The sequence below is a fragment of the Canis lupus genome, chromosome 26 (genome assembly GCF_048164855.1).
Source record: "Canis lupus baileyi chromosome 26, mCanLup2.hap1, whole genome shotgun sequence".
NCBI classification, from domain to species: domain Eukaryota; kingdom Metazoa; phylum Chordata; class Mammalia; order Carnivora; family Canidae; genus Canis; species Canis lupus.
In genome coordinates this window covers 24,775,526-24,792,276 of record NC_132863.1, presented here as the reverse complement: position 1 = coordinate 24,792,276, position 16,751 = coordinate 24,775,526, and the positions used below count along the sequence as shown (strand labels likewise).

General features: G+C 42.6%; 1 protein-coding gene and 1 long non-coding RNA gene across 5 annotated transcripts in view; one reads left to right on the top strand and one right to left on the bottom strand.

The window, feature by feature from the left end:
• Nucleotides 1-11,605, bottom strand: part of CBFA2T2 (CBFA2/RUNX1 partner transcriptional co-repressor 2) — a 146,365-nt gene extending 134,760 nt beyond the window's left edge. Inside the window, exon 1 of one of the 4 annotated variants that reach the window (XM_072800609.1) lies at nt 11,425-11,605. In XM_072800609.1, the coding sequence (XP_072656710.1) occupies nt 11,425-11,458 (34 nt within the window). In that variant the 5' untranslated portion in view covers nt 11,459-11,605. Of the gene's footprint in view, nt 1-11,081; nt 11,285-11,424 lie in introns of those variants that run through there. The other 3 variants (XM_072800614.1, XM_072800612.1, XM_072800615.1) reach the window with 3 other exon arrangements.
• Nucleotides 11,606-11,831: 226 nt separating this feature from the next.
• The window catches only part of LOC140618327 (uncharacterized), a 29,403-nt gene continuing 24,483 nt past the window's right edge, over nt 11,832-16,751 (top strand). The window contains exon 1 of the long non-coding RNA XR_012018500.1: nt 11,832-11,978. This is a non-coding gene — a long non-coding RNA (uncharacterized lncRNA). The remainder of the gene's footprint in view (nt 11,979-16,751) is intronic.

The following is a 16,751-nucleotide window of genomic DNA, read 5'->3' as shown; positions in this document are numbered from 1 at the left end:
CCCTCTGCCTCTCTCTCTCTCTCTCTCTCTCTCTCTCTGTGACTATCATAAATAAATAAAAATTTAAAAAAAAATTTCAAAATAATCTCCATTAACAAGAATTATGAGAACATCTTGGAGAAATGGCTGATTTCAAGGCTCAGGTAGAAAGGGAAGATAATAAATATTAAGAAAAATAAGGGGGGGCACCTGGGTAGCTCAGTGGTTGAGCTTCTGCCTTTGGCTCGGGTCCTGGTCCTGGGATCAAGCCCCACATCGGGTTCACCACAGAGAGCCACTTCCCCCTCTGCCTAGGTCTCTTGAGTCTCTGTCTCTCATAATGAATGAATGAATATATGAGAAAAGGGGTGGCAGGGGCACTGGATGGCTCAGTTGGTTAAGCATCTGACTTCAGTTCAGGTCATGATCTCAGGGTCCTGCGATTGAGCCCCACATGGGGCCCTGTGAGCAGCGAGGAGTCTGCTTCTCCCTCTCTCTATGCCCCTCCCCCAGCTCATGCTAGCTTGCTTGATAGCTCTCAAATAATGTTTTAAAAATAATAAATAAGGGGGATCCCTGGGTGGCTCAGAGGTTTGTTTTGGTGCCTGCCTTCAGCCCAGGGCCTGATCCTGAGGTCCCGGAATCGAGTTCTGAGTCAGGCTCCCTGCATGGAGTCTGCCTCTCCCTCTGAATGTGTCTCTGCCTCTCTCTCTCTGTCTCTCATGAATAAATAAAATCTTAAAAAATAATAATAAATAAATCTTAAAAAAAAATAAAATAAAAATAAATAAATCTGGGATTCCCTGGGTGGCTGAGAAGGTTTGGCACCTGCCTTTGGCCCAGGGCGTGATCCTGCTGACCCGGGATCGAGTTCCATGTCAGGCTCCCTGCATGGAGCCTGCTTCTCCCTCTGCCTGTATCCGCCTCTCTCTCTCTCTCTCTCTCTATGAATAAATAAAATCTTTAAAAATAAATAAATAAATAAATAAATAAATAAATAAATAACATACACAATAAATAACAGACTATAACCTACTAAAATAAGAACCCACATTAATATATGTAAATAAATATGGTTAAGGAAATGCTCTGTAATAGAATATTAACTAGTAAATAAAGAACTAATAGAAATAGAAAATCATAGTCCAAATATCATAGTAAAAATTGACTCAGGCAAGCATTATCAAAATAGATGCTAAAACTAGTAGGCAAAAGTTTGATAACAAGATATTTATATAAACTCAGTATCTCCCCCCCCCACATTAATTCTTACTCATTAAAAAGGAAATTAACTCTATAGTGGAGAAACCAAGCAAAGTTTGATAACAAGATATTTATATAAATTCAGTATCTTCCCACATTAATTCTTACTCATTAAAAAGGAAAAAATATTAACTCTATAGTGGAGAAACCAAGCAGACAATGTCTTAAGCAAGTGATCAAACATCAACAGTCCTGGGCAAATGAACATCATGTGCCTCCTGATATGGTGCACTGAGAAGGATCTAATTTCCCTTTGTGATACTCCTGCCAATATGTAAAATCTGAATTTATTCATAAGGAAAACAAATTCAAATTGAGGGACATTCTACCAAAAAAAAAAAAAAAAAGGCCTACATTGTTAAAAAGACTCAAGGTCACAAAAGATAAGACCAAAGGATTCTTCCAAATTGAAGGAGACTATAGAGACAAGAAAACTAAATATGATATATATCCTGGATTGGATCCTAGACTAGAAAAAAAATTTTTTTTCCTATAAATAACATTATTGGGATAAATGGCAAAATTCAAATACTATTATTAGATAATACTATTATATCAAGAGTATTTCTAGATTTTGATAAGTATATTGTGGTTATATAAGAGAATGGCCTAGTTTATAGTAAATATACATTATATTATTTAGGGTAAAGAGTTATCACAGCTGTAACTTACACTAAAAGGGTTAAGAAAAGTAATAATACACAGTAAAAACAGAAACAGAAAAATAGTAAAGTGCTGACATCTGAGGAATTAAGGTAAAGAACAAACAGGAATTTTAATACTAGTCTTGCAACTTTTTCTTTTTTTTTCCAAAGATTTTATTTATTTATTCACAAGAGACAGACAGAGAGAGGCAGAGATATAGGCAGAGAGAGAAGGAGGCTCCATGCAGGAATCTTGATGTAGGACTGGATCCCCCAACTCCAGGATCATGCTCTGGGCCGAAAGCAGGTGCTCAATCGCTGAGCCACCCAGGCGACCCAGTTTTGCAACTTTTTCTTAAGTTTAAAATTGTGGGGCAGCCCCAGTGGCTCAGCGGTTTAGGGCTGCCTTCAGCCCAGGGTGCTATCCTGGAGATCCGGGATTGAGTCCTGTGTCGGGCTCCCTGCATGGAACCTGCTTCTCCCTCTGCCTGTGTCTCTGCCTCTCTCTGTGTGTGTGTGTGTGTGTGTGTGTGTGTCTCATGAATAAATAAATAAAATCTTAAAAAATAAAAAATAAAATAAATAAATAAATAAAATAAAATTGTGGCAAAGTACAAACTTAAAAAGAGTACAAAAAGTTTTTTATAATGCAAATCACCATCCTTGTATATGTTTGTGTTTTTCTAAAGCACCTTATAGTATCATGTAGCAAACTTAAGAAGAGGTTAAGGGTATAGATAAAACCACTTAGCCAGAGAGGCACCTGGCTAGCTGGGGTGATCCTGAAGTTCAGGGATCAAGTCCCACATCCAGCTCCCTGAGGAGAGCCTGCTTCTCCCTCTCCCTTTGCCTATGTCTCTGCCTTTCTCTGTGTCTCTCATGAATAAATGAATAAAATCTAAAAAAAAAAAAAAAAAAAAAAGAAAAGAAACAAAAACCACTTATCCAGACCAACCAACCAAGGGAAAATTAAGGTGAAGCATACAAAAACTGGAGCTGCTGACCCTAAGCGGCTGGAGAATGAATGCTGGAGAAACTAAAACCAACATCACACCTCTTCCCCTACCTCCTTACCACTTAGAACTTCCTTCTCCTAAACCACCTCTACCTTTACTCTCAGTCATAAAGAGGACTTGCTTTATGCCTGCCTTTACTCCCTTCAAGGTTGGCTCCAATTCTCTAGAGGGAAATAAAATCAAAGATATAATCACTTCCTCAATATTAAGGACCAAAAAGCCTTGCCACATTTTTGGTAAAGAAAAATGTCACTAGTATTTTAGATTTTATAGAGAGGAGAGGCACGGAGCAGGTAGTGGTAAGAAGAGTGTAAAAACTAGCTTTAAAAATACATAGGAGGGAAAAAAAAAAAAAAAACATAGGAGGGGATCCCTGGGTGGTGCAGCGGTTTAGCGCCTGCCTTTGGCTCAGGGCACGATCCTGGAGACCTGGGATCGAATCCCACGTCGGGCTCCCGGTGCATGGAGCCTGCTTCTCCCTCTGCCTATGTCTCTGCCTCTCTCTCTCTCTCTCTCTCTCTCTGTGACTATCATAAATAAATAAAAATTTAAAAAAAAAGATAACTCTAAGTCATTTCAGGGCAGAAAGTTGTCTGCTATATTTAAAAATAAATAAATAAATAAAAATAAAAAATACATAGGAATTACAGAAAACTGTATGATTAGTGTAGTTCTAGGGATATAAGGTAAAAGTGAATAAATCTGTGCCATCCAATGTCTGTTCTCATGTGTCTTTGAAAAATTAAAAGCAGGCATGAACTCTGCATGGAGATGGCTAAGTTAACAAAGGAATAAGGTAAACATTTGTAAGAGAGGAAAAGGTCAAAGTAGTGTGTCAAGGGAGCTGTGCTATGCCTGGTATTAACATTGCAGTTGAGCTGCTGGGGAGGTCAGATTACATATTTGTCGCCATCAGCTAATTTAATTGAAAGGTCTAGCCAACTCCAAAGCTATAAATCCAGACAGAAGGATACCTAGCTCTGGGTTATTCTAAATTATACTTTGATTTCTGCATTGAATTATGGCAATACAAAATAGAAGAGTAGAACCAAATCTTAAAGAGCCACATTCCAAACTAAAGGTTCACTGTGTAAGTCCATATACTATGTTGGATGATCCATATTTGACAGCTCCTCATGGGGCCATGCAAAATTAATATGGACATTTTTGGGGCTTTTGATGTTCACTGCCGTCATCTGTTTTCACTGCTAAGATCAGGAAACATATGGGATAAATTGGTAAAGGATGCTGAGAATTCCTGTTGCCTTTTTTAAAAAATTCATCTCTAAGGCTAATTCAGGATACCTCAGAACAATATCAAGACCTAGTATAGTAGTGTTCTCTAGATGATATTCCAATTCCTAGGACTTTTTTTTAATAAGAGAAGATGTTAGGGCAAGACAGTTGCTGAAGATAGATGACAGGAAATCACGTATCTTCAGGGAATACGGGGATCCAAGGAATACGTGTCTAAAAACCTCCAGTCAGTAAAAAGGAACAGTGGGTTAGTAAAAAACAGTGGGTTTTAGACTCAAGTCTCAATGTAAAATGAGTGAACTCAACACGAGGATTGAACTAAGTTTGAATAGTGCATCTGCTACTGATTTAACTGTGTGACCTTGGGCAATTTATGTAAGTTCTCTGAGCCTTACTTCCTCATCTGTAAAACAGAGATGCTAACTCCCTCCCGAGGTTGTTCCAAGAATTACATAAAATGACATATATGAAAAACACCCTTCAGAAAACCTAGCAAAGACCCTCTTTTTAAAGAATTTGACTGGACTTAAAAGTCCAGCTCACTTGACATATCTGCAATGGACTCATTTCACAAGTTTAATTTATGGTACCCCAGCCTCTATAATTTCAGATAGCCTCAAGGCCTTCAAGGAGCTAGAGACAGAAACCAGAGATGAAGGCAAAAAGCTACTTAACCAGCCATAATAAAACCCAGAGACAGGACCTGTCACTTGTACATATACTAGCTCATATTGCACATGGGGCCAGTCAGTACAGGGATAATAATAAGGCCTCTCTTCTTGGTAATCTTACCAAAGCAAAAACAATAACCAGGGAGATACTGTCCCTCATTAAGCCTTCAAGCTTTCATAAATTTGAAGTAAATCTTTATAATTCAGTGACTGTTTTCTATACTATTAGGTTCAAAACTATACTTTAAGGAATGAGGATAAAACTAGCAAGTGAGAAATCTTTTTTCCACAGCTCTTTCCTCTCATTTTTTTCTTTATCCTGGAAGAGGTATGAATTTAGTGAATTAACTCATTTTGATCCTAGTACTGCATTCATTTCTTGTATACTATCTTTTAAATGATCTTTTCGGGGACACCTGGGTAACTGGGCGATTGAGCGGCTGCCTTTGGCTCAGGGCATGATCCTGGGATCCTGGATGGAGTCCTACATGAGCTCCCATGGGGTTCCCAGTGGGGAGCCTGCTTCTCTCTCTGCCTGTGTCTCTGCTTCTCTGTCTCATGAATAAATAAATAAATCTTTCAAAAAAATTGTTTTAATTACTCTCTACCAAAATAAATTAACTAAAAAAATTAAAATAAATTAACTAATTAATTAATCTCTACACCCAACGTGGGACTCCAGCCTACAACTCTGAGATCAAGAATCGCATGCTCCACTAACCAAGCCAACCAGATGCCCCAGTCAACACATTTTTTTATTTTTTATTTTATTTTTTTTTTAAAGATTTTATTTATTTATTCATGACAGAGAGAGAGAGAGGCAGAGACATAGGCAGAGGGAGGAGCAGGCTCCATGCAGGAAGCCCGACATGGGACTCGACCCCGGGGTCTCCAGGATCACGCTTTGGGCTGAAGGCAGCATGCCACCCAGGCTGTCCCAGTCAACACATTTTATTTTATTATTATTTTTTAACACATTTTAAATAAGAGCTATCATAATGTTAAGAGCTCAAGCTCTGCTGTCCGAAAGATCTAGACTTTTAATCTGGGCTTGGTCATTTATTAGTTCTGTAACTTCTGAGTCAGTCACCTAATTTGTAAAATCAGGATATACACCCACCTAAAAGACTGGAGGATTAAAAGGCAAAAGGTAAGTGCATGATATCTGTCCCAAAATAAACATTCAGGGGATCCCTGGATGGCTCAGGGGTTTAGCGCCACCTTTGGCCCAGGGCATGATCCTGGAGACCCAGGATTGAGTCCCACATCAGGCTCCCTGCATGGGGCCTGCTTCTCCCTCTGCCTGTATCTCTGCCTCTCTCTCTCTCTGTGTCTCTCATGAATAAAATAAAATCTTTAAAATAAAAAAATAAGCATTCACTATTAGTTATTATCATTATTAGGCAAGAATTGTCATTTATAGATTAAACAAAGTCTCAAAACTTGAAAAACTTCCCAGAACTGGGGCTCAAACCCAAATTTGCCTGCAAATTCTTCTTTTTCCATTATGATTAACAACCTGTCTCATGTATCTCTGCCTTTTTGAATAGGCTCCTAATTGCAATTTAACTGGTCTTAATTGTGTGGTCATAGATTATGGTGCTTCTAACTTTGTGGGGGTTTTTTTTCCCTCATCCAACAGTTTGGAGGAAAATGACTAAATGCATCAGTGTGGCATAATAGATAAGGACCACAGGAGAGGATAAGACCCTCTCACTGTCAGTATGCTCACCTGGGGTAGCCTTCCACCTTTCCATCTGATTTGTTGCTTTTAAAAATCTGCTTACAAGGGGTGCCTGTGTGGCTCCGTTGGTTTAGCATCTGCCTTTGGCTCAGGTCATGAGCTCAGAGCCATGCCTCAGGCTCCGTGTTCAGTGGGGGGGGGGGGGGGGGGGTGGAGGCGTCTGCTTCTCCCTCTCCTTCTGCCACTCCTCCTGCTTGTACTGGGGTACACATGCAGGCATACTCTCCTCTCAAATAATAAATAAAAATCTTTAATAAATAAAGAAGGAAGGGATCCCTGGGTGGCGCAGCGGTTTAGCGCCTGCCTTTGGCCCAGGGCGTGATCCTGAAGACCCGGGATCAAATCCCACGTCAGGCTCCGGGTGCATGGAGCCTGCTTCTCCCTCTGCCTATGTCTCTGCCTCTCTCTCTCTCTCTCTGTGACTATCATAAATAAATAAAAATTGAAAGAAAGAAAGAAAGAAAGAAAGAAAGAAAGAAAGAAAGAAAGAAAGAAAGAAAAGAAAAGAAAAGAAAATCTGCTTACAAGGGAGTGGCTAGCCAGCTCAGTTGGAGAAGTCATGAGTTTGAGGCCCATGTTGGGTGTAGAAGTTAAATAAATAAACTTTATTATTTTTTTAAGATTTTATTTATTTATTCATGAGAGACAGAGAGAGACGGGGGGGGGGGGGGGGGTTGGGGAGGCAGAGGCACAGGCAGAGGGAAAAGCAGGTACCAAGCAGGGAGCCTGACATGGGACTCGATCCCGGGTCCCCAGGATCATACCCTGGGCTGCAGGCGGCTCTAAACCACTGCGCCACTGGGGCTGCCCATAAATAAACTTTAAAATCTGTTTATAAATTGGGCTCAGACAAGTATCTTTGTTTGAAGAATGTACAGGATGAGTGAGCTCTGAGTGAAAGTTTGAGATGTTAGGCTATTAACAAAATATACAAGCTTCAATCATAGTCATGGTCCCAGCAAGAAAGATAGCATACTCCAGAGTAAGGATAATTCAAGGAGGGGTTTTTTTTTTTCCAAGGAGGGTTTAAAAACAGGATTATAAAGGTAGATTATCACAAGGGATAGTTGTAGTATCCTGAGACTTGAGAGAACACTAAGCCAGAGGACAAAGCACATAAAAAAAACTTTCCAAATCCAGAAGGAGCAAGTCCTAGAGTGGATCTCCTTTAGAGGAATAGCAATCTTCATTCAAAGTACACAACCATAAATAAATAAATAAATAAATAAATAAATTAATTAAAATAAAATAAAATAAAATAAAATACACAACTAGAGACAACATCCATAGGAAGGGATCAGGGAAATGAAAATTCCCTAACCTCAGACAGGAAGGAAGCTCTTGATGTAGTTCCTATAGGTAAGTTGGCCTCTCAGAGCAGAAAACAGGCAACAAATGGAGAGAAGAGGGAAGCCTGGGTGGCTCAGCGGTTGAGCGCCTGCCTTTGGCTCAAGGTGTGATCCTGGATTCCCAGGTTCAAGTCCTACGTCAGGCTCCTTGCATGGAGCCTGCTTCTCTGTCTGCCTGTGTCTCTGCCTCTCTCTCTCTCATGAATAAATAAATAAAATCTTAAAAAAAAAAAAAGTGGAGAGAAGACCAAATGGAAGGTACCTAATTCAATCTCCAGGAAGTCTTTCTGGTATACTTTCACATCTCTTCTTTTATGTTATTGGTCAAATGCCAGATAAGGAAAGTGTTACTGAACATGACAATTCTCACCCCTTTTAAATAGTAATGCACAGGGCCTATCTACCATATTTGTTTTGTTTTGTTTTTCTACCATATTTGTAATCAAGTTGTCACTAGTAAGTATGGTCATTTACCATTTTATTTGTAACTGTTAGAATTTCTTGAAGGTCCAATGACTTCTATACCTTTCTCCATGCTTATGGACTTTCCACTTACCTTGTTAGGCAAAGCAAGATCACAAAAATGCAGATACTAAAACTCTTAAGGAACTTACATTTAGGAGTTTATATTCTTAGATAACTAAGAAGGCAGAATGAGGTAAGTGTCATCAGAGAGAAAAGAGCTGTGGTGCTGTGAAAAGTTCTGGAATAGGCTTCCTTGCCATCTGGCCCCTACCAGTAACAACTCCAGCCAGAACTCACTGTTATCCTATCAACAAGGTATACAAGCTTTAATGGGGTTCCCTGCAGGTCCAGATCTGGATAACTACTCACTAAACCCTCAAAAGAATCCAAGTATCCGCTCAGTATCAAAAGAGGTCTACCTCTCCTCCTCCCGGAAAAAACCCCTCCTTAGGCCTGGTTCAAATGTCACCTCCTCACCTAAACCTTACTTGGAACCTTAAAGAACAATTAGTTATTCCTACCATGTATTCCCAAAAGACTTTGTTTCGAGCACTTAAAGAACTTTATCCACAAAGAGGTGCCAAGGCCCCTACTAGACTGTGAAATCCTAAGTCTTACTCATACCCATAAACGGCATCCAAAATAGTGGGTCAAGCACAGTGTAAGTACTCTACATATATTACCGTATAATTACCATATATATTATCAATCATCACAAAACTGCAAATGAAGCAGAAACTCCCATCAACTCAATTTTAAGAGATGAGGAAAATCAAGTGCACGGAAAGGTTAAATAATGTACCCAAAGTCTCAAAGCTAATAGGATTGGACCCTAAGATTTCAACCTAGGCACAACTCCAGAAGTGAAATCTCAACAGACCTCAGGGGTTGAGAAGGTCCCACTACAAGACCAATGGTCCCCATCCTCAAGATGCATAGTTATCATTCACACCAGGGTGTAAAAAGACGATATTGGAACTTCTACTTATATTTGTTTTAGCTCATCCTCTGCAAAATGTCTATTTTTGCACGTGTTATAAAATGTACATAAAATAGACTACAGTTAGCACTGTAATTGCAACTTAAAACATTCACATGTGTTCATACTGAACCCTATCTACTGATAGAACAGTAAAAACATTTGAAGCCAATGCTCTAGACTACTTCCCCCAAGGACTCTGAGCTCCTTCATTCTCTGCCCAGCACTTCAGTTAAACACATTAGCCAATCAAGACTATAGGTAAGCTCTTAGAGGCAAGTGCCTGCTTTATTCATCTTTGTAAGCCCTACATTAGTACAGGCCCTAGTGCTTAGCAGATGGTCAATGCTGAATCCAACTGTATCATGGAAACCTCACTGAAAAAATCCTCTCGATATTTTAATGCAATTTATTATATGCTTCCAGATTAAAAGAAAAAGTGTATTAAGCATGCTAAGAATGTAAACTAGAATTCTATTAGGAACACTAAAATCAATCAATCTTTGTTACATAATAGAGCCAAAAATTGTACTTGAGGGTATATTTTAAACTGAAAATTGCATAAAGCAGATATGGACATAAAAAATTTAAGTTCACAAAGCCCTTTCACTTTATGAGATGGTGCATCTTAGACCCTAAAGGGTCACCTCTGCCTCTCTCTCATTTTAAGTTTCGAGAGGAAAGGATCAAACTATCAAAAGCAGCAACTGCAGGCCTGACTATGAAGAGGCGTTGCATACCTACTTTCCATTTCTGTAATCCAACTTTTAATGAGTATCAAAGAGAGGAGGCATAAAGCCTCCCTTTTATATGAAAGATTGAAGGCTCTGAGGCTAGATCACAGGGTTCCCTCCATTCCTCAATTTCATCTGCTGCAAAATAGGCATATTCAAATATTTAACTCTTATTTATACTACCACCAGGATTAAATGAAGAGAAAACAGGCAAAATGGACTTACCTGTTTCCTCTTTTGCCTTGTCTTCCCTCTCCCCAGATCAAACTCAAAAGACTATGTGTGGTATATTCAGTTTTTTGCTATATTCCCAGGGCCGAGAATGGTACTTTTTACTTAACGATTTAATAAATATTACATGAATAGAATGCAAAACGCCCGATCAAAAAATGCTACCAAAAAAAAAAAATGCTATCACTGCTACTGTAACCAGAAACAATTAAAATTTTACTGTTATTAAGAGATACCACCCCTCCCCCCCCAGGATCTCAAAATTTCTAGGAGGAACACTAGACAAATGCTGGAATGGAGAAATGGAGGTAAGAAAAACAAGTGGATCATCATAAAGCAGGACCAACCTAAGACAAAATCTTAAAACATCTGTTTAACAACCAGAGCGCAATTTCGGGCTTTTCCGAGAGAGGTTCACCCTGGATAAGGTTTATCAGCGATTACAATAATAACAGTTTTCACCCTTGTGTATGTCCCAGCCTGGGCCAAGCGTTCTACTGGCCCCACAAAAGCCAAGAACCCTGGCGTGGGTTGTAGGGGTGGAAATACTCTTCACACCCCCATTTTGCAGAAGAAAGAACTGAGGCTCAGAAAGACCCAAGGTCACATCCCCTCAGCGGGGGAGCCAAGACGTGAACCCAGGCAGTCTGATCCCTGAGCCCGCACTCAACAGGCCCCCTCAGAGGCCATCCTCGCCTCCTCCACCATCCGCCACACACCCCTTGAAATTGGGCGTGTGTAATACTTACCCAGAGTCGGACTTAGTGGCCCCAGCGCCGGGAGAACAAAACAATCCTTGTCCGCCGGTAAGTCGGACAGACTCCGGCAGGGCCTGGGCTCCGAGGCCGCGGTCCCCACAGCTTAGCTCACATCGCGAGCCCCGAGCCCTCGGGGAGACGCAGGAAGCGCCCGGACGGCCTCGCGCACCCGGGAAGGCCCGGCCCGCCGCGTGACCTTGGATCCGCCGCCCTGCCTCGAGCCTCAGTTTCCCCAACTCCGCCTCGCGCCGGGGGCCTCTCGGGAGCTCGCGCTTGTGGAGCAGAAGGCCCCTCACACGCCCCCCTCAGCCTCCCGCCTTCCCGCCCTGCTTACGCTGGAAGGCGGCCGCTCCAGGGACGCCCACCATCGCCAAGCGCCTCCACCGCGCGGCTCCCGCTTCCACCCGCGGCCCGGGTTCCTCACGGGCGCCGCCGCGGGACCTGAAGCCCCGACGCTCGCCAGCCACAGCACAGGCGCCGCCGCCGCAGCCGCCGTTAGGCCGCGCGCCGCCCCGCCCCCCGGCTGGCTCCGCCCCGCCCGCCGGGCACGCCCCCGCCGCGCGCCCTCGGCCGCCGGACCAACGCACGCGGAAGCCCGGCCCCAAGGCCCCTCCAGCTAAGCCCCGCCCCCTGACCCGCCCCGCCCCTTCCGCGCGAACCTGAGGCCCTATCCCAGAGCACCCAGCTTCTCAGGCCCGCCCCTCCTGTGTCATGCGCGCCCGTCACGCGCCTGGCCCACTCGTCTGGCGCTGGGCTTCCGGCTGTGGCCCGGGCAGGGGCCCGGCCCTGAGGCGGAGGCGGGGCCCTCGGAGGCGGGGCTCAGGGGGGAGGGGACCGCGCGGCACCTGAGTTCAGGTTAAGGCCTGCTCGCCCGGAGCAGGTTGTTGGGTAAGTCACTTCCCCCTTTTTGGCCAACCCTATTCCAAATGTTTAAAAATGTCGTCATCGGGATCCCTGGGTGCCTCAGCGGTTTGGCGCCTGCCTTTGGCCCAGGGCGCGATCCTGGAGTGCCCGGATCGAGTCCCTCGTCGGGCCCCCGGCATGGAGCCTGCTTCTCCCTCTGCCTGTGTCTCTGTATCTATCATAAAATAAATAAATAAGTCTTTAAAAAATAAAATGTCATCGTGATATTAAATTTTTATTTATTTATGATAGTCACAGAGAGAGAAAGAGAGAGAGGCAGAGACACAGGCAGAGGGAGAAGCAGGCTCCATGCACCGGAAGCCCGATGTGGGATTCGATCCCGGGTCTCCAGGATCGCGCCCTGGGCCAAAGGCAGGCGCCAAACTGCTGCGCCACCCAAGGATCCCTCATCGTGATATTAATAACCATTAGCTATCATGTCTATTACTGAGCTCTTTATCATCTTCAGGCGCAATTACCATACACTCTTCCAGTTAATCCTCACAATGAGGGAGACAGGGTATTATTTTCCCTTTGCTATACATGCAGAAGGGCCTTTCCCACCAACCAACTTGCCTCCTCCTTACTGTTAGCGTAAAGCAGAGATGGGATTGGAACCCAGATACTCTGAACTATTCTGCCTCCCCAAAACTCAAAAACAGGAATTAAAATTAAAACGAGATTAAAAATTACAAACTCCAGGTCATCTCGATGGTTCAGTCAGGAGAGCATGTGACCCTTGATCTCAGGGTGATGAGTCCAAGCCCCACATTGTGCATGGAAACTATTTTATAAATAAATAAATAAATAATTTTTAAAATTCCAAACTCCTCTATGTACTAAGACAGCATAGGGCAGCCCTGGTGGCTCAGTGGTTTAGCGCTGCCTTCAGCCCAGGGTGTGATCCTAGAGACCAGGGATGAAGTCCCACATCAGGCTCCCTGCATGGAGGGGAGCCTGCTTCTCCCTCTGCCTGTCTCTGCCTCTCTCTCTTTCTCTGTGTCTCTCAAGAATAAATAAATAAAATCTTTTTTAAAAAATGAATTACTGTACTAAGACGGCATAAACAAAGTTCTATTAAATTTCCTTTCTCAAAAAAAAATTTCCTTTCTCAAAAAAAATTAAAATAAAATAAATAAATAAATTTCCTTTCTCTGGGACGCCTGGGTGTCTCAGCGGTTGAGCGTCTGCCTTCCGCCCAGGGCGTGATCCTGGAGTCCAGGGATCACCACATTGGGAGCCTGCTTCTTTCTCTGCCTGTGTCTCTGCCTCTCTCTCTGTGTGTCTGTCATGAATAAATAAATTAAATCTTTTTAAAAAATAATAAATTTGCTTTCTTTTATAAGCAAAAGATGGGGATAAAATATTTGCAACGTATCCAACAAAGGATCAATATTCAAAATAAATTTAAAAACTCTTGTAAACCAATAAAAGAAAGGTAATTTAATACAAAATGGATGGGGACACCTAGCTGGCTCAGCCAATAGAGCATGCAACTCTTGATCTTGAGGTCCTGAATTTGAGCTCTCACCTTGGGTGCAGAGAGAGATTACTTAAAAAGAAAAATGAGGATGCCTCAGTGGCTCAGCAGTTGAGCTTCTGCCTTTAGCTCAGGGTGTGATCCTGGAGTCCCGGGATCAAGTCCCACATCGGGCTCTCTGAGGAGAGCCTGCTTCTCCCTCTGCCTATGTCTCTGCCTCTCTCTGTGTCTCTCATGAATAAATAAATTAAATCTAAAAAAAAAATGGACAAAGGTGATAAATAGACAATACACAGGGGATCCCTGGGTGGCTCAGCAGTTTGGCGCCTGCCTTCGGCCCAGGACATAGTCCTGGAGTCCAAGATCAAGTCCCACATGGGGCTTCCTGCATGGAGCCTGCTCCTCCCTCTGCCTGTGTCTCTGCCTCTCTCTCTCTCTCTCTCTCTCTCTCTCTGTGTGTCTCTCATGAATAAATAAATAAAATCTTTTAAAAAACAAAATACACAATACACAGAAAAGAAAATCCGTATGGCTAATAAACATTAAAATAGATGCTTGACCTCTCTCTCTCATAATCAGGAAAACAGGCAATGAGTTGCCATATGTCATGCATTAGATTGGAAATTCCACTTGTGGGTCTCTATCCCAAAGAAATATTTGCTCATGTGTACAAAAAGATGCATAGGAAGGAAATATACATCAAAATCGTGAAAGAACAAACATCAAAATTGGCTTGAATGCCCTACATGGATGACTAGTAAAATAAACTGTAGAAAATAATATGCAACATTTGAAAAGTAGGTAGATCTACCTACCAAAGTAGTTTGGTAATAAGAAAAGGTTGCCAATACATATTGAAAACTGGAAAAGCAAATTGGAGTTCCATGAAGCTATTCTTTTGCTTTACTTCCAAGTTTTGGATAATTGGATAATTTTTCAACACCTACATACTATGTACACTCTAAAATAGTGTTAAATCCAAGAGCCCACACACAAGAGCCAGCGGGGCTAGGTATACATCATGGCTTCACATTTACTAACTATATAGCCTCGACAAGTCATTTCATCTCTCTGAGCCTTAGCAAATGGCTCATGATAGGACCTAGCACACAGGATTGTTGCATAAAAAACACAATACAGGGGATCCCTGAATGGCTCACAGGTTTAGTGCCTGCCTTCGGCCCAGGGCATGATCCTGGAGTCCCCAGATCAAATCCCACATTCAGGCTCCCTGCATCTATGCTCTGCTTCTCCCTCTGCTTGTGTCTCTGCCTCTGTCTCTCTGTGTCTCTCGTGAAAAAATAAATAAAATATTTTTAAATAATAATAATTAAATAAATAACACAATACCTGCTACATTTTCTTTAAAAAGATTTAAAGAAAAAGAAAAAGGCACATGCACCCTCTAGCATGGTGGGGGCGGGGAAGAGGGCAGAAGAGGAGGGGAAAGAATCTCCAGCAGACTCCCTGCTGAGTGCTAAGCCCAATGCTGGGTTTGGTCTCAGGACCTGGAGATCTTGACCTGAGCCAAAACCAAGAGTCAGATATTCAACCAACTGAGTCATCCAGGCACCCTCCTGCTACATTTTTTAATTGTTGCAATTATTGTATATGCACTTCCCTTTTTTTTTTTTTTTTTTTGAAGATTTTATTTCTTTATTCGAGAGAGGCAGAGGGAGAAGCAGACTCCATTCAGGGAGCCCGATGTGGGACTCTATCCCGGGTCTCCAGGATCAGGCCCTGGGCTGAAGGCGGTGCTAAACTGCCGAGCCACCTGGGTTGCCCTTTTTCTTTTTTTTTCTAATTTCTATTCCTATTCACTATCCCCCCTAGCCTCTACCCTTCCAGCTTGGAAGTTGCTAAAACATAGTAGGTGCTCAAAAAAATTCCATTTTGTGGTGCCTGACTCAGTAGAGCATATGACTTTTTTTTTTTTTAAGATTTTATTTATTCATTCATGAGAGAGATGGAGAGAGAGGCAGAGACACAGGCAGAGGGAAAAGCAGGCTCTCTGCAGGAGACCAATGCAGGACTTGATCCCTGACCCCAGGATCAGGCCCCAGGCCAAAGACAGAGGCTCAACCGCTGAGCCACCCAGGTGTCCCAAAGCATATGACTCTTAATCATAGGGTCCTGAGTTCAAGCCCCATATTGTGTATGTGGAGTCTACTTAAATTTTTTTTTAATTTTTTAAGATTTTACTTATTCATGAGAGACACACAGAGAGAGGCAGAGACATAGGCAGAGAGAAGTAGGATCGCTGCAGGGAGTTCCATGCAGGACTCAATCCCAGCACCCCAGGATCAGGACTCAACCACTGAGCCACCCAGGCTCCCTTCCATTACCATTTGAATCCTGTTGCTTTGCCTTCTTTTAGCACTTGGCTATCTGGGATATAATAACTGCAACGTTTTATTTTTAAGGTTTTATTTATTTATTGGAGCTTATGAGAGAGAGAGAGAGAGAGAGAGAAGGAGCTGAAGAGCAGAGGCAGAGGGAGAGGGAGAAGCAGACTTCCTGCTGAGCTGAGAGCGGGGATGTGGGGCTGGATCACAGGACCCCGGGATCAGGACCTGAGCCAAAGGCAGACACTTAACCAACTGAACCACTTAGGCACACCAGCTGCAACATTTTAAATATTTTTGTGATATAGACATTTAAGAAATGCTTGCTGAGGAACACTTGGCCGACTTAGTGAGCATGTGACTCTTGATCTTGAGGTCGAGTTCAAGCCTCATGTTGAACATAGAGATTTCTTAAAAATAAATTCTTGGGACACCTGGGTGGCTCAGTTGGTTAAGCATCTGCCTTTGGCTCAAGTCATGATCCCAGGGTCTTGGGGATGAATCCCACGTTGGGCTCCCTGTCAGCAGAGAGCCTGCTTCTCTCTTTCTGCCTCTGCACTTCTGCTTCTTCTCTCTCTCTCTCTCTCTCTCTCTCATGCACCATAATAAATAAATAAAATCTTTAAAAAATTAAAATGTTGGGACCCCTGGGTAGCTCAGTGGTTGAGCATCTGCCTTCGGCTCAGGGCGTGATCCCAGCGTACCTGGATGGAGTCCCACATGGAGCTCTCTGCATGGAGCCTGCTTTTCCCTCTGCGTGTGTCTCTCTACCTTCCCTCTGTGTCTCTCATGAATAACTAAATAAAATCCTAAAATAAATAAATAAAAATAAAATATTTTTTAAAAAAGAGATTATCTTTCTCCTTCTGCCCTTCCTCCTGCTCTAGCATGCTTGGTCTTTTGCTGTAAGATAAATAAATAAGATCTTTCAAA